At 36.6% G+C, this 14468-nt stretch overlaps 1 protein-coding gene across 4 annotated transcripts in view; it reads left to right on the top strand.

Annotated features, from left to right (window-relative positions):
- Positions 1-187: 187 nt before the first annotated feature.
- The window catches only part of cep152 (centrosomal protein 152), a 40569-nt gene continuing 26288 nt past the window's right edge, over positions 188-14468 (top strand). Inside the window, exons 1-6 of one of the 4 annotated variants that reach the window (XM_067436502.1) lie at positions 188-473; positions 766-861; positions 9654-9763; positions 11750-11807; positions 11920-12189; positions 12331-12493. In XM_067436502.1, the coding sequence (XP_067292603.1) occupies positions 775-861; positions 9654-9763; positions 11750-11807; positions 11920-12189; positions 12331-12493 (688 nt within the window). In that variant the 5' untranslated portion in view covers positions 188-473; positions 766-774. Of the gene's footprint in view, positions 474-765; positions 862-4308; positions 4406-9653; positions 9764-11749; positions 11808-11919; positions 12256-12330; positions 12494-14468 lie in introns of those variants that run through there. The other 3 variants (XM_067436500.1, XM_067436499.1, XM_067436501.1) reach the window with 3 other exon arrangements.

The following is a 14468-nucleotide window of genomic DNA, read 5'->3' as shown; positions in this document are numbered from 1 at the left end:
CGCCACAAACCTTATTAATTGTAAACGCAGCTTAAAATGTTTTAATACTATTCAAATAAATAGTAACGTTATTAATATTATTACATTACCGTGACTGTGAAAATACATTTCTGTCAAAAAGAGCTGTTGACACATGATATGCCGTAACCATTGGCTGTAACGTTCACGTGACGTCGTCCCTCCCGTCGGCCAATCAGAATCCACGACTTTTGCCGCTGTTTAGAGCGCCATGTTTCAATGGACCATACACTGTTATCAATATATTTGCTGTAATATTGCTTTTAGCCCGCAATAAACGAATTTTACCATCTGTAATGGCTGGACCGACATTCTGACCGTTTATTTATCATGCTCGTGTCATTTCATATCATTATTGAGCTCACCGAGAAACTGTAATGTTCCTCATAGAAGCTCTTCATTTGGGATTATTGTGTTAATGTAACACTTCGGCGACTTTTGAAAGGCGTTAAAAGGTAAGCAGAGACCATTTAAGCACATACCGTTTGTATACGGAAATTCCTATAAACTAGTGCTAAATGAACGAGCTTCTTCTGCGAATAATGTGTTATGGGGTCGCAGAGAAACTAACGTTATATGTAAGTTAACGTCTATGTATGATTAACAATGTTTTATGATGCTACATACGTACTAGCAAATATAGGAAAGCAGTTGGTCTCGTTTTTATCAGTTGGACTGGTTAAATAAAGTGTAAGTGAACAGGATTGCTGTCGTTTCCTGTCTCAGATGTGTCCTTTCTCCTCTCAGGTCAGCAGGATGTCCATTGATTTTGACAGTGCTGCTTTACAGACCCAGCAGGAGGAAGAGGAGTATGATCAGGAAGACTACGCCAGAGAGCAAGAGGTAACGTTATCTGTCCTACTACTGACCACTGTATTATTTCATAGTAACACACAAACACACCCACCAGACTGACATCTGTTGAGAAAACACATCTACTGTTCTGCATACTTGGACAAAAAAGGACAAAGGATTTCACATACATTTGCATGTTTTGGAACTTTGCAATAAAAATGTTTTATATTATACATATTGGTAACGCTTTACGTAAGGTCTCATTTGTTAACATTAGTCAATGCATTAACTAACAAGACCTAAGAATGAGTAGTATATTTTTTTCAGCTGTTATTAACCTTGTTAATGTTAGTTACTAAAATGTTCATGTTAATAGTGCATTAAAGGCACTAAATGTAATATTTATGGATTAAAATATCCAAAAACCACTGGAACAGTGTTATATATTTTGCTGACTTGTGTACATTATCCCAAATGTTTCCAAGAATGTTTAAATCCAGAGAAATAAGCAATTTTAAACATTTGGGATTCATCACGACACCAGGACACGGACCGTGTCCGTCCGTCACCTATCAATGACATCATATCTGCGTTACCCTCGATTTCCTCGATGTAGAAACGATGGAAACACCAAAGAACTTTAATATATGATGTGTTTTATTAGACTGTTGAGCAGCTGTTTGGATACATTCATCATCAGAAAACATGTAATTGTTATATAGCTCAACACAATTTGTTTTATTGTTTAAATATTTTTTTGATTTACCGCGAGTACCATGTTTTACCATGCCTAATATCGATCTAGCTCACTGCAGTGTGAACAAGTGTCTCATAGTAGCCGCCGAGCAAACACACAGAGTAGCATTAAACATAACTTTCAACGCACTCAAATGTATCTAATATGATAAACCAGCGATGCGTTACCCCACATGATCGGAAAAAGCGAAGTGGTCGCCTGCGGCATAATAAAAACTACGCATTTGTTTTCGAATAAGCAAGCTCTAGCAGTGAAAAATTACATATTGCGGCTTTAACAAGCCTGATGTCCTCATACTCCGTTCTAGTCAGAATATGAGTCTGATGCTGCTCCATTGGGCTGTGATCATGGAGCTTGTTTCAACTGAACCAAGAAAGACCTTGCATAGTTGTCAACAGAACTCAACTGCACACATGCTGGAAGAAGTAGAAGAAGAAGATGAGTGCAAATGATCTTTGCTGGTGTTGTAAAAGAATTCAAGGATACACGGAGTACTTGCCAACACGATCATCATTTTTGAGAGAAATAGTAACAGTGAATAGATATACGAACAAGTTCTCCATTCTAGGATTAGACGAAATTTAACCCAAATGCTCTTTGGTGGATGATTATGTTACTTTTGATTATCTGTCCATCATTGTATAAAGCCCATCCTGACAACTTGATTGGTCCGAACAGGTCCTGTTCGAGCATAGTTGCTCCATAATGGATCAAGTCCAGACTGAACTTCCTGACCTCAAATGTTGTGGGTGGGGGCTAAGTTCGGCTGGCATCCAGGCTAGGCTTTAACTAATGTATGCAAATAACACTTTTTTTTTTTCTTTTCTTTTTTAGTAAATGTTGTTGAGATTAACATTAACTAAGATTATTAAATGCTGTAGAAGTATTGGTCTTTATTAGCTCACGTGTATGCAGAAACATTTAGGACTGATTATTTTAATCCAGTACAGTAAGTTTAATCTAAATCTAAAAGTTTTAAATCAGATCAGGGCTTGACATTAAGCATGTTCATATGCTTGTCCTTCGGACAAGTAAATCGTACATTCACTTGTCCAAGTAAAAAATTTGCTTGTCCTGAAAAAGTTCGATATTTTTTTAATTTTGTGTGTGTGTGTGTGTTGTAACTATAATTTATTCTGAAGCAATATTCTCACCAGTGTTCAATCAGCTTTGACATATTTAAATCTGCATATTTGTGAATTAAAAAAATAAAATAACATTTTTTTATAGAACCATTTCAAATTTGTGATATTTTTACCTTTTATAAAGGGCATTTCCCCCCCTAATCTTATTAAATATAGGCTATGCTTCAGGTTTAATTTTATATTGTTAAATTTGATCAATACATTAAATTAAATTAATAGACTATAAGTACTGTTAACAATAAAATTAAATAATTTACACTGAAAAATTACAACTGCATTAAATACTGTTTTGAGGTTTGTAGTTTTGAATAGACACATAAGAAATGTTGGAAAGTATTTTTAAACATGAAACTAAACCTCCAGTAGGTGGCAGCAGGTGGCCTGTAAAATAATAATAATAAAGTAAAAAAGTAATAATAAAGTATATTTATAATGCAGTGCTGATTGACATACACTTCATCACTGGATAAAATAATGCATTGTCTGCTTCTCTCCGTGATGAGAAGCCACATCAGTTCACAAACACTCGACTGACGATATGAAGTTAGGTAAAACATGTTATTAAACGTTGTCTTATGTTGAACAGGTTTATGAACGCTTCACTAGTTTGTGAAGATTTTTGACTCGTGTTGCTTTTTCAAACGCACATTATATGTGACTCAAACATGCAGTCTTTCAGACGGAGCAGCGTTTACTCCTGATCACAGAGCCGCTCTTTGCTAAAACACTGGGCATTTATTTATTTAATTAAAATCGCAGCCTTTAAGCTTTCATAATCGCACATTACCCAAATTGCGATTGCGGTTCGATTCCGATTAATCGTGCAGCCCTAGCCCGCCCACTTTAAATTTCTGACCAATCACACAATAGTTCTCGGACATCCACAAGAAAAAACTGTGATGAGCGAGAACATTTTTCTCTGTTCTTGTGGAGTATGGAATGGCCTTGCTTTAGTGTTTCTTGAGATTTTTCTTTCAGCGTTAGCAAAATATAGGGTCTTAATAGTAATAGTCGCCCAGCCCACATTTCTTTCTTTCTCATGGTTATTCATAGATTCTTCTGTTTTCGGTCACATGCAGTAACTGTTTGTTTTTAAAAGGCAGATCTTCTCCAATCAGAAAAGTGTGTGTTCTGACTCACCTTACAGCTTTCAGCTGCATGAATGAACATTGACTGCCATTGGTGCAAGTGCAATGCAGTCAGGTGTGTTTGCTGTGTTTGCACTGCCCTACATACTCTGAGCTCTTTGCTGAGAGATAATTAAGTCTATCTCTGGGTAAACGTTTGCAGTGAATGGAGGGAGAAATTGTAGGAACTTTTCATTTGGATCAGAATCAGAAAATAATAGCATGAGGTGAATGACGACCATCGACACAGTCATTTTCACAGGCTGTCTTTTTTGTCCATCAGACGAGGAATGTTTCTGCTCCAGTTAACTGAAACGTATATTCTGAGTCTGACCCCCACAATGGGCCGACCTCAGCCTGGACAAGCGAGGATTGCTTATTTACTCGCTTTTTCTCATATGACTCACTCTGCTGAAATGCAGCATTGCACACAATAGTCCTTTATTATGTCACTGAGTCCAAGAGCTCCTGCAGTAGCTGTCATAGGAGTGTAAATGCGGGAAAGTTTGATTTCCGAGGGAACGTTTCAGGATGTGAGAGTCATCCAGCAGGAGTTATGGAGGGTGAGTTTGACTGTCTGTACTCTGATCTTTTTTACCATGAGTTGCTGAATGTTAAGTGTGCTGGGCTCCTTTAAGACGGCTCAGGGCCATGGGCTGGTGTTGGTGTGAGAGTTCAGCGTGTCTGTAACCGGGCGGGTGTGTTTTTGTAAACGGTTGCTACGGGACCTGCAGTGCTTGCACATGCTTGTTTCATTTCTCATAGTTTCAGTGGGTTTCCCTTATACTCAGCTGTATTGTGCCACTTTTGAGGAAAAAAATGATGATAGTTTAAAATTACATTCCGGCTCAATATAGTCATGTGTATTAGTGGTTGACTGAAATTTATTTTTTAGGGATAAAATAAAAATAAATATGAAATGTATTATCAGCCGTAATATATACAAAATAAATAATCGGTCAGAATTGTAATATTTGTCCTTATTACAGTTTAATGATTAATGATCAAATGAAACAAAATTGTTGCAATCAAGCTCTTATTTTACAATATAGGCATTTAACATTAATAAAATATAATAAATATATAATGTAATTTACCATATTTGAATTAATATACAATAGATGTATCTATATATGTATCTAGTAGTGAGCAGAGTAAGTGTGTTTGTGTAGATAGACCATTCTCTTGTTTCTCAACATGTTTGTTGCTCTGTTAGTGCGGTTCATATGAATAAGAGTGACGCCATCTGAACCCTGCTGTGCACCAAACAAGTGGACTGAGACCCCTGAAAAAATGGATCTCTGTCCACTTCCAAACAAATTTGAATGTGGTTTGACTGATATATGAACCCAACATGGACTGAAGAAATGTAAACGAATATAAAACAGGAAAATGCAAACCTAAAAAGGACCGAATGCTCTAGAATACCAGTTTTTTCTCATCATAGTCGAGATTGGCAAAGTTCGGTACAGGATCCGAACCGTGTCTCCTTACAGCAGATCTTTGGTTGTGTGTGAGACGGAGGGATTCCTGACACTTTTTTGACTCCTTTACACATTTTATAACCTCTTCATGAGTTCTGAGCTGGTCAAAGTACCCTATGTGCATTTTGTTTTGTCACAAAATATGCATCATAAAAGCTGACCAATCCGGTTGTGAACATATTGCTATGCCTTTAGATTCAGTGTCTTTAGGTTGGGTGTTAAAATGCCAGTGTGAATGCTAAGTGGACCGGGACTACATTTTTGTATCGTTTTTTTGATCCGGACCTAACGAACCAAGTGAATTTAAGTGTGAAAACACTCTAAAGCTTGGAATATACTCTGCAAGAACAAAGAAATTAGTTTTTCTCGAGGTGGCAAGAACAAGAACAAAGTTAGTTCTGGTCAGGACATCCCATACTTCAAGAGAAAAGCAGGTGCCGATCATCTGCATTTCTCCACATTAAACACACCCACTTTAAATGTATGACCAATCACACAATAGTTCTGGGAGCCCTGGGAGCGAGAACATTTTTCTCTGTTCTTGCGGAGTATGTTGAAGCCTTTAATTGAAGCACTTTCTCTTTCTGGAGAGTAATCTCTAACTTGCCTCAACACTGGAAGTTTCTAGTAGGACCTTGATTAGCTGGTAAAGGTGTGTTTAAATTGGGGTTGGAGCTAAACTTTGCAGGACAGTGACCCTCCAGGAGCAGGATTGGACGCTCCTGTTCAATATACATGTTTCAGACTTTGCAAAGTTTCTCAACCATGTTATGAAAGATAACTAAGATGTTCTAATGCATACACATGTTTCAAACTTTTGTTTTCTTTATTTATTCATGATTATGCTAATTTGTGTAAACTAAACTAAATAAAATGTGTTATGTAATTTGAGGAAATATATTTGAGGAAAATTTAAAGTTATTTTTGTTTATAATGGAGTAGTAAAGTGTCATGAATATGTAGTTCCTGATATTTCGTACAGATGACATCAATAAGTTGTCTTTTTTTATAAGTGTAAAATTATTGAACTAGAGTTATTGATGTTCGGCAACCTATCAAATGCCAGCTGATTTTAAAATCCAATCAGAGAACGTTGTCATGGTCAAACCCACAGAGACTTGGTTTGTCTGAGGCCATCCTTAAAAATATTCTTGTTTGCCGTAACCCGACCGACCCTGTCAATTTAGGGCCGACTCAATTTTTTATTTTTTTCCCCTTTTAGTCCGACCGACTTGCCGGTTGTAAATTGGCTTTAAGACCGACCAATTTCTTTTTTTTACTTTTCAAACAACTAATACAACAGTAATAAAATAATATGAATTATATTTTAGTAAGTATTATAAATGTATAAATTGCCTGGGCCATACAAACGAAGGCTACGTTCTTTCGTTTATAGAAAAACCCGTGACGTCATCTATGTTTACACTATGGTTAACGGATGTCACACTATGGCCTGCACGTGCGTTCGTTTCGGCTCATACTCTCATTCACTGTAACGTTAGACTGTTAAAGCCCTGTCGGAGATTTCGCCGCATTGTGTGACAGGAGTCAGGACCATGGACACGTTACACACACCAGGCAAGTGCACTGCAGAGGGGAGGGCTTTGAGCCACTGCCCTTTTTGAAAATGAATCAAAAGTGCCCCTCTCAACATTTATCATTACTATATTGTGGCGAATAAAACAGATTTTGAATTATAATTAATATAACAACGTGTACAAAACAGTAACAAATGGCGGAAAAGCCGTTTATCTTGTCCCTGTCAGTATGAAATGTCGTTGTCATAACGCGTTGCTATGGGTAGCGTGTGTTCTGCTCGACCCCAGCGCGTGGTGGGAGCGGCGGCACTGGTTGTAACTTGAAAAATAATGCTTTATGTATGGTTCTGTCGATGGATACACGTGCACTACAACAGCGATAATAAAATAAAACTTGGGCAAAACGGTCTATCTTTGTAAACTGTGTTCAATGCATGCGAGTGCTGCCGTATGACCAGTCATTTTCGCCATCATCACTCAGTATATTCGCCAGAAGACGCGAATGAGAGCCCTCTGCAGTGAGAGAAGATCAGTCTCTGTGCGCACGTCTCACAGCGCGCAAATATTGAGTTCTTTCAAGTCTTGCGTTTGAACGGATAAACTCACACAAAAAGTATGTCAACATGTCGATCTTGATGAGTATCTATCAGACAGTCTGTATATCCCTTAAGAGAACTTTATACAGTTGAGAATGACGATGCATATCTCTGTATTAGGTCTTAAAGGGGCAGTAGCCTTTACTGCTGTCTGTCAAACAAAAGATAAGGACTCACTCACTGCTCTTGATTGAATAGCTGGTTATAGCTACTTAATTAATTGAATTCATAAAAACAACTTTTTGCTTTTTAATATTCAAATGCACTAGTCTATATCACCAGATGCGTTGGTCTGGCAAGAAGTGCAAGCCACTTCAGAGACACAGATAGTTGCGTGTTCTGAGTTAACACAATCGAGTGTAAAAAAAAGAAACATCACGGGAAAATACTAAAACGGGAAGACAGCGGGAAAAGAGCTAAAATACGTGAGAAACCCGGAAAAAAAGGGAGGGTTGACAGCTTTGAGTCAATGACAGCTAGCTGGTGGTTGGACACTTTTCTTTAAGAATGCACCGGAAATTTATGCAATAAACATGTTTTTGACAAATATTTCAATTTGTTTGTGGTCTATATAGCCTGCAATTAGCCTACACGCCCGAAGGCACGGCTTGAAGACCCAGTCAGTGATGTCACGATATGCCAATTTGTTTAAATTCATACCTACGTAATCACCATCACCAAAAATTTACTTTTTTTTTTGTATTAAAATTTGGAAAAAAAAAATATAGACCTACCTACCGACCCTTTTTTTTAAAAAAATTACTGTTACTGCAAACCAAAATATTTTTAAGGATGGCCTGAATAGCCCACACTCTTAGAAGAAAAGGTTCTATCGGTGCTACGTATTTGGAACCCTTAAAAGGTTATATATATATATATATATATACACAGAAGTATTGTTGATTATACTCCAAAGACCATTTTATGCTAAATATATATATATATATATATATATATATATATATATATATATATATATATATATATATATATATATATATATATATATATATATATATATATATATATATATAACACTGCAAAAAATTGCATTTCTTATCTTAGAGAAAAAAGAAAGAAAAAGTTTTCCCCCCAAAATAAGACAATTACTTTAGCTTGTCTAGTAAATACTTCTTGTTTTAAGAATGTTTAGATGTTTGGACTAGAAACAAGACAAAAATACTAAGTGAACCTTTTAGGGGTTCCAACTACGTAGCGCCGATAGAACCTTTTAAGGTTCAATATAGAACCTTTTCTTCTAAGAGTGCAGACCTTCACAAATACATTATGTTTGGGAAAAAACATAAAAATATATAGTTTATATAGTTTAATATAGTTTATTAGTTTGGAGTCAACTGTATGCTGCTTTGTTTTACGTCAAATGACAAGGATTTTACATTTAAGTTAATTAAAAAATATATATATTTATATGGACCAGACACCAAGATGAAGGGGCAGAATAGCATTATTAATTTAACAACATTGTATTATTTAATTCCAAATAGGCTATGTATCAATAATTCTCTGACAAAAGAAAGATGGTATATTTTAAAATAATTCAGTTCTTCTCAGGTCCATTCGGTAAAAGCACATTTGTGACCCTGAACCACAAAACCAATCATAAGGGTTTTTTAAGGGTAGATTCATAAATCATCTGAAACATGAATAAATAAGCCTTCCATGGATGTATGGTTTGTTAGGATAGGACGATATTTAGTTGAGATAGTAAAATCTGAAATCTGAGGGTGTAAAAAAATCTAAATATTAATAAAACCGCCTTTAAAGTTGTCCAAATGAAGTCCTTAGCAATGCATATTACTACTAATAATACATCTTTAATATATTTACGGTAGGAAATGTACAAAATATCTTCATAGAACTTCATGATCTTTACTTAATATCCTAAACAAAATGTCCTAAACGGCATAGACAAAATATTTATAATTTTGACCCATACCTATTGGTAGCTGTTGCCACAAATATACCCGTGCGACTGGTTTTGTCACATTTATTTAAAAATACCTAAGATCCAAACTCAAAGCTACTAATAGCAGTAATATCATACTAATATCTCTGGTCTGACCTTGGGTTTTCGCATCCAAGTGGACCGGAGAAGACCATGAGCTGTAACAGTCTGACAGAGGAGAAAAAGGCTCATGGTTTCGGTTCTGAAAGTTTGGTTTCTTGTTATAGCTCCACAAGCTCCTGACGGATCTCCCTGATGATATGCTGGATGACAGTGGTGACTGCTCCTCACCTGAGCTCGGCCGCTCCACCTGCAGCCACCCTGAAGACAACAACAGGTACACAATACCAAAACAAGTGATTTATTGATATTTCACCAAGGCTGATTTTATTGTAATTTTAAATTATCAGCATCAGCCAATTTTTCTGTTTGGCCGATAAGTGTCGGAAGCAGGACATTTATTTTGTCCCAGCGGCTGAGCGCAGACACACAAGAGCTCCCGTTCCCTATCTTCATTAGTTTACTGTTGTTGTTTAACAGTTCTGTTTAATAATTCTAAGTAAAACTGTTGGCATTGAGAAAACAACATATATTTTACATTTATAACATTTAATAAATATTGGCACTTCAAAGTGTTAGATCTTCTTGTCTGCAGTGTTGGGTAAGTTAAGTAATTAATAACTTGCTACCAATGACATCTTCAACAGTGCAATTGGATTACTGTACTAATTAAACTGTCTAAAAAATATTGCATTACTTATTACATTTCACTTACTAAATCCTATATCAACCTTGACCAGTTGAATAATTCAAGGATAGACATGAAACTGCTCTTTTAATTATTTCAAATAAATAAATTAAAATTGCATAAATTATTCTTGAACTGACCAAACTATTTAAAGGGAGAACATACATATTAACATTAGATGTGAAAAGTTTATGTTAAATCCATTGTTTTATATAGAATTGTTCTGTAGAGTATACAGTATTTAATGCAGTTACATCAGAAGAAACTAATTAAAATACATAAAACGTAAGAGTAAAAAGTAATTAAGTTACAGTAATGAATTAGTTGGCAATGCATTACACCCCCAAACTGACGTTGCGTGACTTCCCAGATTTACTGAGTGCTTGGTTGGTTAAAATATTTGCTTTATTTATTCTTGTTCTTCATTATTTATTTGTGAAACTATAATAGGATTACAAAATCAAGAATATGCCATCTAAACTATTAATCTGTTTATTATATAGATAGTTTTTTTTTTAATCGATTTCAAATAATTTTTATATTTAGTAAATTTTATGTGAATTAAATCTAAATGTAATCGCAGAAATTATGCATGGGTTATTTACTATCTTTACATTAAATTGAGCAATGTCATTGTCCTATATCAGCTTTAAATCAGCCATCAGTCCCCTGCTCTCTGATATATTGTATCAGCTATCCAAATATCTGTATCAGCAGAGGTGGAAAGTATTTACTCGCGTTACTGTAATTTAGTAGTTTTTCTGTGTACTTCTACTTTTTTAAGTAGTTTTAAAAATCTGTAATTTTATTTTTACTTAAGTACATTTTGATTGAAGTATTGTACTTCGCTACATTTTAAATCACATCCGTTACTGAGTAAAAATAAATCAATAATGCAAGGGGGAGAAGAAAAAAAACGTGATCTGAAAACGACTATATTAAATTGAGGGGTGGGACGCGGGAGAGAACAAGCGTGCAAATATCAGATGGAGACGAACAAAAGACAGACGTCAGTGTCACGCAGACCCAGATGAAAGCATAACGCCGTTGTGAACCCCTGGCTAGTATGGAAATACATTGGATATAGAAAAAATAGCTTGGTGTTGTCCTGGAGGATATCAAATTTGCACAAAATGTGGATGCAAATGAATAAACACATAGAACATGTTCAGGAACACATTCCTCTGTGCAGATAAAGGTATGCAAGTAAAGATAACTTAAGGCCGAATGATTTCTGTGATGCAGAGGGAATCCCAGTCCATTCATTAGCATTAACTTTACATTATAACGTAGAATTCACGTACTGAGCACAAACTGTAGCCTGGATGCCAGCCGAACTTAGCCCCGCCCACAACATTTTTAGGATGGGCAGTTCGGTCTGGCTTTGCTCCATAGAGGAGTGATTATCTCCGAACAGAAACTGTTCGGACCAATGAAATCATCAGGGTGGTGTTTAGACGATGACGGACAGATGATCAACAGTAACGTAATCATGCACGATTATATTTGTTCGAACTGAGAGCTTGTTTGTATATGCATTCACCATCACAATTTTGTTGTCTGTTTGTCTTTCAGACCGAAGCAAGCCTGGAATGTGCCACAATGGGATCATCCAAGACCTTCCGATGAGGAAGTGAGTTTAATTGTGAGGGTCATTCAAAAAGGAGGAAAATTATCATGTAAAACTTGATTACGACGGGTGCATTTAATATATTATAACAAGTTCTTTTTTTTGCACGTTACAGCAAAATGTAGAGTACGATCAAGGCTCGTATCATGAGGACTACAGTTATAGGAGTCACAGGTCTCAGACCAACAGTCACCCTCATCCCCTCCAGACCGGGACAGAACATTTACCCTCCAGCTGGGACCTGCAGAATGGACAGAACTACCAGTTCCAGAGTGGAGACTATGCACACTCATCCGCAGGCACGGATGAGTCCCACGCCACCGACTTCTCCACTGGGAATGGGCCGGAGCAGGATGCGTATACCCATAATGCTCTTCATCATGGGGTAGGTTACCATGGAGACGAGGCCCCGGGCCATGGAGAGCATAATAATATCAGAAACCATTTTCAGGTGAATGTCTGCAGCCGATCTTCATTTATTATAAAAAATTTATGCTTATTTAATAATTTTGCACATTTGTTGAAGGTTTTTGATAATGGAGGAGCTGGGAACAAGCCCACTGACCACTACAAGGCCAGTTACCACCCGCATCAACCTTCAAATCAGCTGAAGATGTTTAATCCTCAAGTGACCAGTCAGAATGGACACTTTGACCAGCTTCAGAGGGACTTTCTGGACTCAGCACAGAGTGAGATACCGTTATTCACTAGGGTTCAAAAGTTGGGAGTCAGTGAAGAGTTAATGTTATTGAAAAGACATGCTCACCAAGTCTTTATTTAATTCAAAATAACTTTTAATATATTTTAAAATGTTTTATAATGTATTTCTTTCTGTGATGTAAAGCTGAATTTCAGCATCATTACTCCGTCTTCAGTGTCACATTTCTAATAGGATTGATTTGCTGCTGTAGACATGCATTATTAAAGCTACACTGTGTAACTTTTTTTGTTTATTCTTAGCTGAAAACACTTCGTTCTTTCAAAAATATATGTGCTCATTAATTTAAATTTACTTCTTTCAAGTAATAAAGTATTCTGGTAAGTTTATAATATGCCATTGAAAATACATACGGGTGAGGGGTTCGAATGCCGGTCGCCATGTTGCCTCTCCGTCTTGAAAGTACATTAGCCAAAGAGGGACATACCCGTAAATTCAAGCTTCGCCTTTTCGCGTTTTAACACTCGATGTCACTCATGGACGAGGTCGAATTGGAAGCCATGTTAATCTTGGACTAAATCGACCACCGTAGGAGTTAAAACGAAATCGGAATTGAGAGGAACAGAAACTAATATTCACTGGATGGTCATATACCTTTTCACTGCTAGATGGGGGAAAATATCACACAGTGTAGCTTTAAAGGTCCCATTCTTCGCGTGTTTTCGAAGCTTTGATTATGTTTACAGTGTGCAATATAACATTATTTCACGTTTCGCATGTAAAAAAAAACTGTATTTTTCACACAATTTACTTATCTGTATACCTCTGTTTCCTCTGTCCTAAAAACGGCCTGATGAGTTCCTTGTTCTATGAAGTCCCTCCTTCAGAAACACGTAACGAGTTCTGATTAGGCCAGCGCTTCCCGTGCTGTGATTGGACAGCAGCTTAGCACGTTGCCCGGAAAGGCCCTGCCTATTACCATAATGGGTTGATACGCGCGCTCAATGTTATTGCAAAAATGTCTATATTGCCTTATCAATTTGAGCCGGAATCAGACCCGGAGAATATCGAAGAGGATCGATTACAACCTGCTCAGGAAAGACTTTTGCTGGATGTTTCAGAATGGTAAGCTGTCTATTCAGTAGTTTAAACTGATCATTACAAACACCAACAATCTATGGTGTCTGAATGAATTACTACACTTTTATATGCTAAGTTTTTCGGATTAGTTTCAATAACCATCTAACGTTAGTTAACAAAGCTAAACAGCGTTGCACTTTGTGTCATGAGTTACATAAACTGTTAAACGGACCGACTTGAATAATAAAATACACTTACCGGTTGTGGTCCATAAACAACAAAGAGGGAACTGCGTCATCTTTTAAAGGTGCACTATGTAGTATTTTTGCAGTAAAATATCCAAAAACCACTAGGCCGGTGTTATATATTTTGTTCAGTTGAGTACCTACAATATCCCAGAAGTTTCCAAATATTTGTAAATTGTGAGAAAATTGCTATTTTAACTAAGGACAGGGACGTTTTAACATTGCATTTGAGGGAGTCGCCTATCAATTGTGTCATATCTGCGTTACCCTCGGTTTCGGCTTTTATTTTGCAGGAGCGCTTTACTCTTAGCAGTGTGAAGAAGTGAACGCACTGAGTAAAGTCATAACATCGTTTTGAACACAGTTAAATGTATCTAATATGATAAACAGAGCTACATTACCTCAAAATCATAACCGGAATAGCTGATCTGTGCAGGCGACCGGCGACTGTCTCCCGTCCCGTCATAATAAAAGTCCCTGTATTCGCGGGGCGGGTATTTGTTTAACAATCGCTCCAGCGGCCGTGCTCAGGTCCATAACACTCGGTCCTGCTCTGCTTTACACTACAGTAACGTTAATAACCGCATGCATAATAATAATAATAATAATAAATTTTATTTATAATGCACTTTATATTAAACAAAATCTCAAAGTGCTACAGAATTTAAAAACAAAAACAAA

The sequence above is a fragment of the Pseudorasbora parva genome, chromosome 25 (assembly GCF_024679245.1).
Source record: "Pseudorasbora parva isolate DD20220531a chromosome 25, ASM2467924v1, whole genome shotgun sequence".
Classification (NCBI taxonomy): Eukaryota; Metazoa; Chordata; class Actinopteri; order Cypriniformes; family Gobionidae; genus Pseudorasbora; species Pseudorasbora parva.
The sequence above is the reverse complement of the archived record's forward strand: the minus strand, read 5'-3'. Positions and strand labels throughout refer to the sequence as shown.